The sequence below is a fragment of the Palaemon carinicauda genome, chromosome 5 (genome assembly GCF_036898095.1).
Source record: "Palaemon carinicauda isolate YSFRI2023 chromosome 5, ASM3689809v2, whole genome shotgun sequence".
Taxonomy (NCBI): Eukaryota; Metazoa; Arthropoda; class Malacostraca; order Decapoda; family Palaemonidae; genus Palaemon; species Palaemon carinicauda.
The window spans coordinates 157,830,961-157,847,390 of record NC_090729.1 but is presented as its reverse complement, the minus strand read 5'-3'; the positions used below and the strand labels follow the sequence as shown (position 1 = coordinate 157,847,390).

Sequence of the window (16,430 nt, the reverse complement as noted above, 5' to 3'; positions counted from 1 at the left end):
ATTGTAGTACTCAATATGTTATCTTTTTTTTTAATGGTAGTTTTTTCTTGCAGCTTCATCATTCCCTGCCTAGAACAATTATTGTGTACAGAGATGGGGTTAGTGATGGGCAGCTAAAGTTAGTGGAAGACCATGAGGTTCCACAAGTTGCATCCATTTTCCAAAACTTTGATTCATATGAACCAAAATTATCATATATTGTTGTTCAGAAGAAACTCAACACAAGAATATTTGCTTCAATGGTAAGTGAACTTTAATTTTTTTAGGTTAATCCGAGTAATGACAGTACAGGTATTCTACCACTCAAATCTAAAGCTATTTGGTAAGGTTGTATAATGATATAGGTACTCCTCATTTAGCGACCCCTCGTTTAACAACCATTCAAAGTAATGACACTTTTCCGAGCAGTCTGATATCTGTTCAACTACAGTCTCATGAAGTTACGACGTGCAGAGTGCAGCGGCACCACAGTTTTGAGCAGTGTATGCGACGGCAACCAACGGAAATCAAAAGGAGAACTTTTGAGTGTTAGAAATCACCAAATACAGCATAATGTTGAAAACCACAAGTCAAAACGTGAAATTTTGAATTAGAAATCGTCCAGTAATATTGCATGGTATTAAAAATCAATAAAGAACACAAGTCAAAATATAAAATGTAGATTTACAAATCGCCAAATACAGCGTAATGTTAAAATCCACAGGTCAAAAAGTGAAAACTTACTTGAAAAACTACATAATTCTGTACACCATCATAATAAAAATTGCGATTGAACAAAAATCATTACAAGAAACTTAACAAGTTAAAATCGCCAAATAATACTGTATGATTCAGGAAATTAGTGAGGATATTGGCAATACTATTGTGACCTTGAAGTTGGCTAACAACAAAACCAAAATGGAAACTATCTCTGATGGCTGTTGTTAGAATATGCCTTAAATTGATAATAGATTATTTATTAGCTGAGGAGATTTACCAGTCAAGTGAATTCATTATAGAAAAGCACAAATATTAAAGGAAGTTCAGTTAATATTGGAAAGCCAGAATTATTTTAGACTTCTTTCAGTACATACAGTATACATTCTGATTTCGTCTAAGGCTAAAACTAGAGGTAAGCTGGTGAAATAGAATTTTGTAGTTGAGGTCCAGGATACTATCAGACGTATATTTAAATGAACTTTAGAGATATACTGTGTAGTATTTTATTGAGGCTTCTAAAAGGAAACAAAAATGTTATTTGTGATCAAGGCTGGTAGTACGCTACGGTATAGAAGGTTTCCCATACTTTCTAGAGTTTGCGGCAAAATTGGTGATACTTTTTCATTTTTGCATCAGACGAGCATTGTTCTTGAGTTGCTACTTAGTATTAATACTTATGTTTCCCTTTGTAAAATTGAGTATGTATGAGACAACGTTGGTCTATTATGTAAAATTTTATCATTGAAAAATATTAGATTGTTGAATAAACCATGCTAGAATAATATTTCAGAAAAAAAATTAAATACGCTAGCATAGCACGAATCTCTCTGTCACCATGACTCCGTGAGACTGACTATTTGGGGAACTGGCTGTCTGATAGAGGAAGTGGAAAAAGGAAGGCGAGGGAAAATAATTTAAGCTTAGCCCTTCAGTCTAATGCTAACAGTTTATAAATTCGGAATATGAATTCAAAGTTATTTAATTTTGCTAATGTCGTTTTGTGTATAAAGTAAAAGTTAGTTAGGGTCGTGGTTTCGAAACTTCCAATAATTTATTAAAAGCCATAGCCTAGGTTATAGTTAATGCTACTGATATAGGTCTAGTTTCCCGAAGGGTTTCTTCAGGGAGAGGAAATAAGGATAATTAGATAAGTAAGTAAGCGAGTTGGTGAGTTATCTTCACTATTAGAAATGTAATTAATTCTACCTCTATTATTGGTTATAATGTATAGAATCTATAATAACAACATATCTCAAATAATAAGGATAGTAATGATGATAATAAGAATAATATGGTTTATTAATCTTAAACATTCTCTATTACTTGGTTTATTAATGACTTTAGGAAGTTTCATCTTTTGAGATTTACTTATGATTTAGTTAGACCAAACTTGTGAAGGTTTAAGTGGCTCAGTTTGCCTCTTCTCGCCTTGCGTCGCCTTACTGTTATATGCACCCATTTCGTACTTTTGATTATATAATTCTTATTAAGCCTATAGGCCTAGAAAAAATAAAGAAGGATGTAAAACACACTTAAGACTGGGGAGAAATTTTACAAATCATACTTTATGGCCAAATAGACACCCTTTGATGTGAATATATATTGCAACTATTTGACATATAGCCATGCCCTAGTATGCTATAAAGCCAAGACTACAAGTAAAATCATTAAAGGTTGAGTAAACGATAGGCCACTGTAATTTAATAAAACATACCTATAATTCTTTGAAATACATAGGCTTACGGGAAGATAAAACAGGCACATTCCAGTAAAACAATTAGAATAAAGACAATTTCATCTTTTAAAGATGTCATTATTTTGTATAAGGGGAAGGGAGATGTGCATGAGTGTTGTAATTCAAGAGGTATTAGTTTGTTGAGTGTAGTTGGAAAAGTGTATGGTAGAGTAATGATTAATAGGATTAAGGATAAAACAGAGAATGCAATCTTAGAAGTACAGAGTGGTTTTAGAAGAGGTAGGGGATGTATGAATCAGATTTTTACAGTAAGGCAGATATGCAAGAAATATTTAGCAAAAGGTAGGGAGGTGTATGTTGCGTTTATGGATCTGGAGAAAGCGTATGATAGAGTTGATAGGGAAGCAATGCGGAATGTGATGAGGTCATATGGAGTTGGTGGAAGGTTGTTGCAAGCAGTGAAAAGTTTCTACAAAGATAGTAAAGCATGTGTTAGGATAGGAAATGAAGTGAATGATTGGTTTCCGGTGAGAGTGGGGCTGAGACAGGGATGTGTGATGTCGCCGTGGTTGTTTAACTTGTATGTTGATGGAGTGGTGAGAGAGGTGAATGCTCGAGTGCTTGGACGAGGATTAAAACTGGTAGACGAGAATGACCATGAATGGGAGGTAAATCAGTTTTTGTTTGCGGATGATACTGTACTGGTTGCAGACACAAAAGAGAAGCTTGGCCGATTAGTGTCAGAATTTGGAAGTGTGTGGGAGAAGGAAGTTGAGAGTTAATGTGGGTAAGAGTAAGGTTATGAGATGTACGAGAAGGGAAGGTGGTGCAAGGTTAAATGTCATGTTGAATGGAGAGTTACTTAAGGAGGTGGATCAGTTTAAGTATTTGGGGTCTGTTGTTGCAGCAAATGGTGGAGTGGAAGCAGATGTACGTCAGAGAGTGAATGAAGGATGCAAAGTGTTAGGGGCAGTTAAGGGAGTAGTAAAGAATAGAGGGTTGGGCATGAATGTAAAGAGAGTTCTATATAAGAAAGTGATTGTACTAACTGTGATGTATGGATCAGAGTTGTGGGGAATAAAAGTGAGGGAGAGACAGAAATTGAATGTGTTTGAGATGAAGTGTCTAAGGAGTATGGCTGGTGTATCTCGAGTAGATAGGGTAAGGAACGAAGTGGTGAGAGTGAGAACGGGTGTGAGAAATGAGTTAGCAGCTAGAGTGGATATGAATGTGTTGAGGTGGTTTGGCCATGTTGAGAGAATGGAAAATGGCTGTCTGCTAAAGAAGGTGATGAATGCAAGAGTTGATGGGAGAAGTACAAGGGGAAGGCCAAGGTTTGGGTGGATGGATGGAGTGAAGAAAGCTCTGGGTGATAGGAGGATAGATGTGAGAGAGGCAAGAGAGCGTGCTAGAAATAGGAATGAATGGCGAGCGATTGTGACGCAGTTCCGGTAGGCCCTGCTGCTTCCTCCGGTGCCTTAGATGACCACGGAGGTAGCAGCAGTATGGGATTCAGCATTATGAAGCTTCATCTGTGGTGGATAACAGGGGTGGGTGGGCTGTGGCACCCTAGCAGCACCAGCTGAACACGGTTGAGTCCCTTGTCAGGCTGGGGGGAACGTAGAGAGTAGAGGTCCCCTTTTTGTTTTTGTTTCATTTGTTGATGTCTGCTACCCCCCAAAATTGGGGGAAGTGCCTTGGTATATGTATATATGTATGTATTATTTTATGGTATAATATGCTTAGGCAACTCTCCCCCCCCCCCTCTCTCTCTCTCTCTCTCTCTCTCTCTCTCTCTCTCTCTCTCTCTCTCTCTCTCTCTCTCTCTCTCTCTCTCTCTCTCTCTCTCTCTCATATATTTATATATATATATATAAAATATTTGCTTATGATGGCCTGTCTGCTATATTAACCTGGAAATGATTATATAAATGAATGTTTGGATATGAAAATTAGTTAACTCTTTGTTTCCTTGAGCGGTCAAGTAGCTGGGTCTCCCATCTCCTAGGATGGCTTTTTAATCTTTCTCCATTGCATTGTTTTAGCCATATATACACAGTTGTTTCGAGGATTGGTTATGTCTTTATTTTTGAAAATCTGGTGAAATACCGCTCAACTAAAGCTATAGTTTCCTGTCGCGGTTGGTTAGCTCAAATCATGTGTGACAGATGACTATACATGTAGCGTACTTTGTGAGACTGTGACTGAGTGTGTCTGTGTCACCGCGACACTGCCACTGTGCCAGTTGATGTCTCGTTAAACTCCGGCCACAATTACATTTCCGATATGTTCCTTATGTTAAATATATTACTATGGTGGTTGAAAATTCAGACTATAAGTAATTGATTTTTTTATCATAATTTAAAATTATTAGGTCAATTTTTTCATAATGAACAAGCCGATATATTGATAAAATATTAGCATTAATTCTCTAAAATCATGCTTAATGAACTATAGCTTTTATTATTATTTTTAGTATTATCATTATTATTATTATTATTATTATTATTATTATTATTATTATTATTATTATTATTATTATTATTATTATTATTACTACTACTACTACTACTACCCTAGTTGGAAAAGCAAGATGCTATAAGCCCAAGGGCCCCAATAAGGAAAAATAGCCCAGTGAGGAAAGGAAATAAGGAAATTAATTAATGATGAGAACAAATTAACAAAAAATCATTCTAAAAACAGTAACAACGTCAAAACAGATATGTCCTATATAAACTATTAACAACGTCAAAAACAGATATGTCATATATAAACTATAAAATGACTCATGTCAGCCTGTGCAACATGAAAACATTTGCTCCAACTTTGAACTTTTGAAGTTTTACTGATTCAACTACCCGATTAGGAAGATCATTCCACAACTTGGTAACAGTTCGAATAAAACTTCTAGAATACTGTGTAGTATTGAGCCTCATGATGGGAAAGGCCTGGCTATTAGAATTAACTGGCTGCCTAGTATTACAAACAGGATAGAATTGTCCAGGAAGATCTGAATGTAAAGGATGGTCAGAGTTATGAAAAATCTTATGCAACATGCATAATGAACTAATTGAACGACGGTGCCAGAGATTAATATCTAGGTCAGGAATGAGAAATTTAATAGACCATAAGTTTCTGTCCAACAAATTAAGATGAGAATCAGCAGCTGAGCACCAGACAGGAGAACAATACTCAAAACAGGGTAGAATGAAAGAATTAAAACACTTCTTCAGAATAGATTGATCACCGAAAATCTTTTAAGACTTTCTCAATAAGCCAATTTTTTGTGCAATTGAAGAAGACACAACCTAATGTGTTTGTCAAAAGTAAATTTGCTGTCGAGAATCACACCTAAAATTTTAAAAGAGTCATAACAAATTTAAAGAAACATTATCAATGCTGAGATCCGGATGTTGAGGAGCCAGCAAAGTTTTAAAATGCTTCGTCCTAGGAACCTAGTCTCATTAGAAATGTAACGAATGTAAGAGTTGCCAGTTAATGACATTCGAACAAAAATCACTGAATTTAAGTATCGCTAGTTTTGCTGCATACTGTACCGTAAGTTCGTACCGTACCCTCAATTATTTTTCCGTACCGTACTGTATGGAAAAAATAACGTACTGTAATTCCGTACTTTTATCTTACTATAACCTAGCTCAATCTAAACGATTAGAATCCACTCCAATCTAAACGATTAGAATCCACTCTTTATGAAAATTTCAAATTTAATAAGGGCAAATTAGCATGGGAACATCATATGCGCATGTGTCTATATTAAGTGGTAATAAACTTAATGATAATAAAAATTATGATAATGATAGTATTAACAATAACAGCGATGATGTCAATACTTATGATAAATTTAGTAATAGCTCCTAGTGATTTATAGTTACAATAGAACTTTTACCTCTGCTACTCACTCTACTACTACTGCCATTGCTACTACTATTGCTGCTAATACTTCTGCCATTACTACTAGTAGTAATGATAAAAATAAAGTCTAGAAGAGTCTAATCATCGATGGAACTTGAACCAATACCTGTCGTTTCCAAGTAATTTGTAACAAAAATCATTCTTCTCAACATTCATAATGGCAGCATGCATCCGGAAAACATATTAGTTCAAACTGATTATGTAACTCCTATTGCCTCTTAGAAACATCAGGGCATCTATTATATCAGCGTACATAGTCCTACTTAGTTTTAATTCATTTAGAATGTACCTCAAAATGGAGAATGTATATTATACACTCACTGGGATGACAGAAAGTGCAATAATTGGAGGAGTTGTCATAATTATAATATCTTGCTTGTTTATGTACGTGGGTTTAGAAAGGGAAAGAGATAAACTTTCTTGATGTGTAATCTCTGATCAGCTACATGTGAATGCGTGAATGTAAATTTGTTTGTGAGTGAGTATACTTGTGGAAAGAAGAGACCTCGATCATTTGTTTTAATGCGTTCATTTGCTCTTTATGATCGACAAGGGAGGTACAGTAAACAAACGTTAGGTTTTTGTTTTAGGCGGCGTCTTTAGGAAAAAAAAACATATGAATCGTTTTAATTTCATTTATTTCGAAGTTCTAAGAAAAATTAAGTAAAACAACATTGGTAATAACAAAATCAAAATCATCTTATAATCAATACTTGGTAAGATAGCTGTTGCTGCAAAAATTAACCTAAACACAGATGTGTAAAGGTGTTCGTTTCTTTGCTATGATCAGAGATGAACGTAAACAAAACAACGGATTCCGATTTTGATGGTGTGCCTTTTGGTGTGGTTAGGAAATACATTATATAAAAAGCGATTATTTCGTTAATTTTGGATTTTCAATGATACAACAAAAGCTATACAGTGATGGTTTTGCTATTCACTAGTTGTCTTACACAAGATATGACTTAAACTTATTAAAATTACTTCTAATTTTAGGTCGTGTTATAAGGGGAAATATATGGTATTTACACCCTTCCTGATAATATCAACCTTTTTCAAGTTATTAAAACTTTAAAACATTTTAAATGTTTTAGCTTCAGTATTTATAAGAACAATTTAATATTAGAAAAAATTAAAAAATGTACAGAGAAAGAAATGAAAATGGGTGGGAAACGCGTTTGAATGGGCAATTTTCTGTTTGCCATGGCCCTACTGGAATTATTCCTGTTATTTGTTTCAAAATATGCGATTTTCCATTTATGCGGGGCCATTTATCGACTAAATTCTTGCAAAATTCGGGACCCTATCGTATATTATAACTATCATTGCACTATCATTGTTCATGAATCGAGATATATATATATATATATATATATATATATATATATATATATATATGTGTGTGTGTGTGTGTGTGTGTGTGTGTGTGTCTCTCTCTCTCTCTCTCTCTCTCTCTCTCTCTCTCTCTCTCTCTCTCTCTCTCTCTCTCTCTCTCTCATATGACACTTTTGTTTCTTCACAAAGTCAACTAAGTACTCGCTGATGGACCTAGAAATATTTCAACTTCTTGAACAACTATGGTGTGCTATAGCAGTCATAAAGGTATTTGGGCAGCCTTGAAAGTATGTGCGATAGTAATAAAACGCTATAGCAGCGTGGTAAGTTGTAATGATGTTTTTATCAGTATAATATTAATTTTTCTTTACAAATCCATTAAGATTCAAATTATCCTCACTTCACCAATCTCGCACTATCTGTGACATGGAACATTATAGTGGTAACCCAATTGTTTGATAACTTTAATTTAAAACTAGTCTAGTACTTTCCCCTTTATTGTTGATAGTTCCATAATTGATGTGGGTACTAGTTGATTTGAAATCAAACTGACTTATAACTGAAGATTTGAAAAGTATTTTGGAAAAGGAATGTTGTATAATTACCCTGTGTTAAAGTTTATAATTATGGTAAATTATCATACTGTCATTAATGGCTGCTAGTTATTTTTGATTAAACGCAAACAAAATGGTTTTCCTGTTTTATGATGTGTGTAGGAATTTTTATGGATTCGTTAAGTAAAATATTTGCAATAGCATTACTTAAAGCTCTTATTATCATTAGTTATCACTTCGATGATTGGATGTGCAAATCCATTTGTTTGTTTGTTATGATTGACGATGAGTTTTAAACAAGTGGAAACGTTTTAGGTGGCTTATTTAGGAAAAACCTGATATAAAATCGCATTCATTCAATATTTTTTGTAAGTTCTAATTGAAAAGAAGTAAAACAGCATTAGTAATAACAAAATCATTATATGATCAATGTTTGGCAAGATATCTGCTGCAAAGACCAACCTAGACACTGATGTGTAAATGTATTTGTTTGTTCGTTATTATCAGAGATTAACGTAAGCAAAATGATGGATTTTTTCCATATTAGAAGACTTGTTTAGGAAAAGCATGATATAAAATCCCCTTTTAGTTAGTTAGAAGTTTTAAATGATACAGCTAAAGCTAGTCTTTACATTGATGGTTATGCAATTCACCATTCGTCTTATGCAACAAATGTGACCTCTAAATTCATGAAAATTTGTCCTCATTTTAGGACGTCCTATATGCGAAGGTATACGGTATTTATACCCATCCCAGGTGTAAATTTAACCTTTTTCAAGGTATTACTACTTTAAAACCTCTTTGATGTTTTATTTTTATGAACAATGTAATAGAAGAAATAATTTTAGTACATTGAAATTATTGAAAATAGGTAATAAAAACTTTTGAATGGGTAAGTCGTCGTTTGCTTTGGCCCTAATGGAGTTAAACCGGTTATGTGTTTTGAGATATGTGATTTTTAATTTGTAAGGCTTTGGATCGACCAGTCTCACATAATTGGGGATCCTACCGTATTTGTGAAAAGCAATAGTATTGGAACCGAGTAAGGTGCATCATTGAAAGAATGCAGAGATTGCAACCGAGGAGGAGGAGGGACAGTTTGACAAAACTCAATCTTCTAAGTGAAATTATAGAGAAATTAAGGATGTAGGAAACCTTGAAAAGTTTTGTAGAAAAAACTCCCGGGTAAAGCTTTGACAGGCTAAGAAGCGATTCTATTTACTGACAATTTGGTGATGCATTTCCATGACCTTTTAAAGAAAAGAACAAGGCAGTCCTCTGTAGATAGATTCCTTATCAAAACTGAGCATAAAGAGAGTGATAAAAGATGACCAAGTGTCAAGAAAGTGAGGACATGACCCACAAGATGCCAGTTGTCAAAATAGTTTACTGTAATTTGGTAATTTTAACAGGATGCCCTAATAATATATAGATTTGAAGAGGGCCAAGCCTTTCCAGTTTTTAAAGATTGATAGAGTACCAGTTTTGAAAAGAAATTTTATGTACGGCATTATCAATGTATGTTTATTATAATGATTTCTTTACTCTATGATATAGCTTAAACTTCTGCATGAATTTTATTTCAGCCTACTTTTCGGTGCAGCTTGTTGGATTGTTTTCATTATCTTTATTTCTACTTGAATTTTGCTTGCCTGTTATACAGTACTTGCATGAATGTGTGCTAGAAGGGACATATTGGGAAGAATAATTAGTACAAAGAACAATGGTAAAGTTGTTTTTTTGCAACAATTCTGCTAATTAATAGCTTATGAAGAATGTTTTTAATTCCAGAGTGGTAGAGATTTGAGTAATCCACCTCCTGGGTCAGTTGTAGACCATACCATAACAAGACGTTACTGGTATGATTTTCTACTAGTATCCCAGCATGTGAGGCAGGTACAGTACCATATCATTCATTCCAACCTTTTGACCTTTAGGAGGCTATTACCATAATGTTAATTCCTTATGTGATTAAAAAAAAAAAGTTAAGGCATATACTGTATAAGTTCTTATACAGCAAGAGAAAGGCTTAGAAAAGAAATTTATGGAGTTTTAATTCTTTAGCTAAATTACATTATATACTGTATGCTCTACAATTACTTTGTTCCACTTCAAACCCATTGTTGATAATTGGCCTTTTTTATTGCATTCAAATATTGCAGATGTGTCAGTCCATCTTTAAAGTTAGGTTTGGTACTTACCAGGTTTAGGCAGGATAAAACCTTTTCACTCTGGTGTTTCCAATAAATTTCAATTGAATATTTTGAACTTTTCATTTAAAATATTCTTCATTCTTTCTGCTTCATTTTTATTTTGTATATATTTCTTCTTGAATTTTACTCAATATTCATAAACCTCTCTGTTAGAATGCTAACCCAAAGATAATAAAAGGCAGAAACAAATCTTCACATTGTAGAATGGTATTGTTATCATTTATTGGTGGTTTTACTGAATTTCAGAAGATATACCATTCCCATCCTGATTTGGGTGAACCTAATATCCAGCAAATTGGTATTAAGTAAAGTAAGGTTTATATAAACCCATTTTCTGGGTCGACCTGTGACGGCCGGTGAAAAAGTCCTTCTTTCTACTTTTTCTGATATAAATCTTCCAAATATACCAGAGAAAAATAAAAGCATGGAATGCAGAGGTTACTACCCTCGCGCGAGCACCTCGTGAGTGTCTTGTATACATCAGGGGCGTGTGAAAACCACTATTCACAGGCTGTTTTCCAACAGGTCTCTCTTCAGAAATAGATTTTTCCTTCGTCAAAATCCCTTAATTTAACATTTAGCATTATCTTCTCCTGATGTGTGTAAAATTAGAGTTCGTTTGTGATTGCAGAAAAATACAAGGTGTGAGAATTTATGTGGTTGAGGTGCTATCCTTTATTAGTATTATAATTTGAGAAGGATACAGGCAGTATAACAGCTAGATTGGAAATGAGGTTAGTTAGGTCCCAGCCACTTTTTTTTTTATATATAAATCTTAAAAAAATGTATTCCTTCCTACGTCCATTTGCCCCCAAGTTCAAGCCTATATGAAGTGAAACTTAGCTTTATAAATGATGGTTTTTTTTAGATAATGTGTTATATTAAGGTATACTCCATAGTGTTTCTGCATTTTTACATACAGTGGAACTTTGGTACTCGAACAACTTACAACTCGAGTAAATCGGTATTCAGCCAAAAAAATTTAGTTCAAAATGTCTCCGAATTCGAACAAATTTTCGTAACTTGACCAGCTGAGTCTACCCAAACTGCCAACTTCACAGCATCAGTTTAAGCCAGCCTGCCATCGAAGGAGGACTTGCGGGCTGCTCCCTTGTATTTTAGATTATGCTAATATGAAGTTTTGGGCCTTTTTTCATTAACTCTGGGCATTCATTATGGGTCCAAAGAAAGCCAGAAGTGAACAGAAAGAGAAGAGGAAAACAGTGAGAACAACAATTGAACTAAAAAAGGGAGTAATTGCCAAATTTGAAAATGGCGTTCTTGTTTCGTGTCTTGCTGTGCAGTAGGGTATTCCAAAATACACGATTTCAACTTTCCTCAAGAACAAAAAAGTGATAAAGGTAGCTAATGTTGGAAAAGGTGTGACTTTGATAATGAAGCAAAGGTTTCAAGTAATGGAGGAAATGGAAAAGCAGCTGCTAATATTCATCAGGGAAAAGGAGTTAACCGGTGATAGCATTAGTGAAGCTTTTATTTGCGAAAAAGCCTTACAAATTTATGGTGACCTAGAAAAGAAAATGCGTGATACAAGTGCCGAAAGTGAAACATTTACGTTCAAAGCCAGTAGAGGTTGGTTCGAGAAATTAAAAAGCAAAACTGGCATACATCGTGTAACAAGACATGGCAAGGGAGCAAGTTCAAACAAAGCTGCAGCCAAAAGCTTTGTTAAAGAACTTAATGCTTATGCAGTATGAAGGAAGAACAGTTTCTTCCTCAACAGGTTTTCAATTGTTATTCTGGAAATAAATGCCGGCAAGTATGTAGATTACAAAGGAAGAAAAATCACTGCCCGGACACAAACCTATGAAGGATAGGCACACACTTTTGTTGTGTGCAAATGCTAGGGGTGAATGTAAAATAAAACCTTTGGTTGTCTATCATTCAGACAACCCTTGGGTATTTAAAAAGAACAACATAATGAAAAGTAAATTGCCATTTATGTTCCAGGCAAACACAAAGGCATGGGTGACCAGACAGATTTTCAATGAGTGGGTGCACGAGGTGTTTGCCCCAAGTGAAGGAATATCTAACGGCAAAGATCTGCCAATAAAATCCATGTTAATCAGGACAATGCTCCTGCTCACCCCAAGTTTAGAGGATGAATTCAGTTTCAACAAAGTTAAATTCCTGCTGCTGAATACGACTCCGGTTCTTCAGTCCATGGACCAACAGGTCATTTTGAATTTAAAAAAACTACAAAATCTCTTTTCCAAAAGTGTTTCAAAGTGACTAATGACACACAGCTAATACGTTGAGAATTCTTGAAAGAACACTTTAGTATCTTGAGCTGTGTGAATGTCATTGACAGTGCTTGGATTGCTGTAACGTACCGCATGTTGAATTCGGGATAGAGAAACCTGGGGTCAGAATGTGTACCAAAGAGAGATTTTGAGGGATTTCAGTGTGAATTGGATTCTCTAGTCAAAGAAAGTGCTGTCATTGATGGTATTTTGACCATGGGAAAAAATTTGGGACTTGCGGTCAAAAAAGAGCACATTGATGAGCTTGTGGAAGGACACTTTACCGAGTTAACAACCGAAGAGTTATTGCATCAACAGCAACAGCAGCAGAAGGATATGGTAGAACACCTTTCACCAGAAGAGGATGAAGGAAGGGAGGAGGTTCCAAGTGCCTCAATCAATAAAATGTGTGAAAACTTGGGTGAACTGCAGCCTTTTGTTGAGAAATATCATCTGGACACAGTTGTTGTAAATCGTTCCGTGAACATTTTTAATGTGTGTGTTATGTCCCACTTCAGGAGAATAGCTCAATGAAGAAAAAATCGGTTTACGATGGATAGGTTTTTGATTAGAGAAAAATTACAGGCAACTGCTGAGATTGAGTCACAAGAGCAAAAGAGGCAGAGAAGGGTAAAAACTCCTGAAAGCAGGTTATTATTATTATTATTATGACTGTATTACACTCTAAGCTACAACCCTAGTTGGAAAAGTAGGATGCTATAAGCCCAGGGGCCCCAGTGAGGAAAGGAAACAAGGAAAAATAAAATATATTAAAAACAGTAACATCATCTAAAAAAAATATTTCCTATATTAAGCTATAAAAACTTTGACAAAACAAGAGATAGTGAAATCAGATAGAATAGTGTGCTCGAGTGTACCCTCAAGTAAGGGAACTCTAACCTAAGACAGTGGAAGACCATGGTACAGGGGCTATGGCACTATCCAAGACTAGAGAACAATGGTTTGATTTTGGAGTGTCCTTCTCCTAGAAGAGCTGCTTACCGTAGCAAAAGAGTGTCTTCCACCCTTACTAAGAGGTAAGTAGCCTCTGAACAATTAGAGTACAGTAGTTAACCGCTTGGGTGAAGAAGAATTGTTTGGTAATCAGTGTTGTCAGGTGTATGAGGACAGAGGAGAATCTGTAAAGAATATGCCATACTATTAGGTGTATGTGGAGACAAAGGGAAAATGAACTGTAACCAGAGAGAAGGATCCAATGTAGTACTGTCTGGCCAGTCAAAGGACCCCATAACTCGTTAGCGGTAGTATCTCAATGGGTGGCTGGTGCCCTGGCCAACTTACTGCTTTCATGGAAGGGGGACTCTCCTTCAAAGCACTAATCCTCCTCCTCCATCTCCATTCCTGTATGCCATCATGCCGCAGTTACAAAGGTAAGCAAATAATACAAAAAGGGTTTAAACTTACTTTATTATGCATTTAGTTTTGAATGTGAACATTTATCTGGTGCTTGGGAACAAGTTAATCTAGTTTACTTTATGTCTTATGGGAAAAATTGTTTCGGTTCTCGACCACAATTCCAGAACGAATTATGATCGAGAACCGAGGTATTACTGTAGTGTCTCAATGCCTGTTCCTTTGTCTGCCAAAGTCACAAGTGTATACCAAGCTAAAAAAATTGTTTTGATGAAGGAGAAACCTTTTTTTGGGGAGGTCCCTTACAGTCTCCAAAAATTTACCGTGAAAGGCTAGAACAGGGAATTAAATACAACAAGAAAATACCTAAGGGTCCAGATTGAGAGGTTTTCTCTTTGGTCGGGTTACCTCCTGTAGGTGCCACTACGAGCTTTACGTGTTTAGTTTTGATTTGTTTCAAGTACTGCTTAATAAATATTTCATGTCCAGACCAAACCAAAGCTCTGTATGTTCTGAGATTTTATATAAGCAAAAAAAGCCGTGAAGCAATTTATCTCACATCATGAGTGATTTTAGGGATGGGGAGAGGATCTGCCTTTATGATGAGGGAGGTCATTAGAATAGGGATAGCCCTTATAGAAAAGGGCTTATTGATCTGGGTATTTTCAAATGCAGTACCATCATCGGATGTGGATCTCTACAGGTATAACTGCAGATAGGTACTGGACTGAGGTTGCTATCCTTTGACTATAGAGTCATGACATGAAGAGGATTCTGCCTCTGGAGAAGCTTTTCATTATTGGTTTAAAAAGAGCCAGGTTTTATTGTAATGCTGCCAATACAGATTCTTGCTCCCAAAGCTATAGCTATTAGAAAAGTAGCTTCCTGAAGTAACACTGTGGGAAACAATAGTATTAGATAACTTGATAAAAAATTCAACCCAATTGAGAGACCAAGAAACCAAAGGAGTAGTTTGTTGGGATGGTTGTTTTTAAGACAAAAGATTGTGTAGTCTAGTGGAACATGTCTGAGTTTAACTCCTACTTGAGAAGTTTTTTCAAAGCAGATATATAATGTAAAATTCTGGATGGTTCAAGTTTTCTTTCTTCAAAATGTGACTAGAAAGGAGGCTAAACATAAAGGTTATTATATAGAAAGAAGGAAGCAGAGATACTGTATTCTAATTCCCGCTTGTCTGACAAAGCTGTGCTGATCGAAGGTTTGACTTTGTCCTTAGACACTGGAATAGAGAAAATTATGAGCCATTCAGTCAGAGTGATGTCACCAGTACCAATGTCCCAAAATACTCTGGAGGAATCTTCAAGACCTTTTGAATCATGCTCATTGGAGGTATAGGTGCAAGTGTATTAGTATGTGTATGTACAAGTGTATGTGTATGTGTACTCTGCTCTTGTCTAAGTATAGGGCATCTCTTGTCACATCCAGGGGATCCACATTCAGAGCTATATAAAGAGAAAGTTTAAAGGTCCACGACTATCTCAAACATTTAGAAACAAAGCTCTGTTCCCACAGAGAAAAGGTCTAATGCTTTTGAAAACGAAGACAGCTCCTACCTGTGGAAGTTCACTAATGAGGTCCTTGACCTCTGCAAAATGAACTGGTACTCATCTCTCCTCTTTGCTGCATCCAAGAGTTTTTTATATATAAAAAAAATGCTGAAGTACTCAGAGATTGAAGCTCAGTCTGAGAAGGTTGGAATTGTAACTTTCTATCACTAAGAAAACATGTTTGTCGACTAGTGCAGTTTGGGTTGAGGGTTTCATGCAAGTTGCCTTGGGAACTCTTGCTGGGACAGAAAACTTCTCTGTTGAAGACAAGTATTAGTTATAAAGGGTTTAGCCTTAGCTATATCCACTAAGGATTGGGGGAAGAGGTGTTCATACAAAGGGTTGCTATAGAGGAACTTCTCCATGAATGAAGAAAGTATACAGACATTTGTGGGGATTATAAAGACTACTCCTTATCATGTCATGTGTAATGAGCTAGTAGAACGATTCAATGTAACATTGAAGGAGATGTGTGCAGACAACCCAAGGTAATGGCATCAGTATCTTGCACCCTTGTTGTTTGCACACAGGCATACCACAAAGGAGTACAAAGTTTTTGCCCTTTGAACATAAGTTTGATCCTACTGTTCATTTGTTGAGAGAGTAGTTATTCTCTGCTTACTGCTTCTCCATGATATTGGTCCACCTGCCAAGATGATTACAAATCCAGAGATATATTTTCTTCCATCATGATCATCTGCATGGTCTGCATCCACCCATGCTGTTATATGTTCTTGAGATTTCTGGTAGCAAATGGCTAAATTTAGAGTCATCTTGAGATATCGTAGCAGATGTTT

At 35.6% G+C, this 16,430-nt stretch overlaps 1 protein-coding gene across 1 annotated transcript in view; it reads left to right on the top strand.

The window, feature by feature from the left end:
* The window catches only part of AGO3 (Argonaute 3), a 431,904-nt gene that overhangs the window by 358,759 nt on the left and 56,715 nt on the right, over positions 1–16,430 (top strand). The window contains exons 17-18 of the mRNA XM_068374249.1: positions 54–242; positions 10,009–10,113. Of these exons, the coding sequence (XP_068230350.1) occupies positions 54–242; positions 10,009–10,113 (294 nt within the window). The remainder of the gene's footprint in view (positions 1–53; positions 243–10,008; positions 10,114–16,430) is intronic.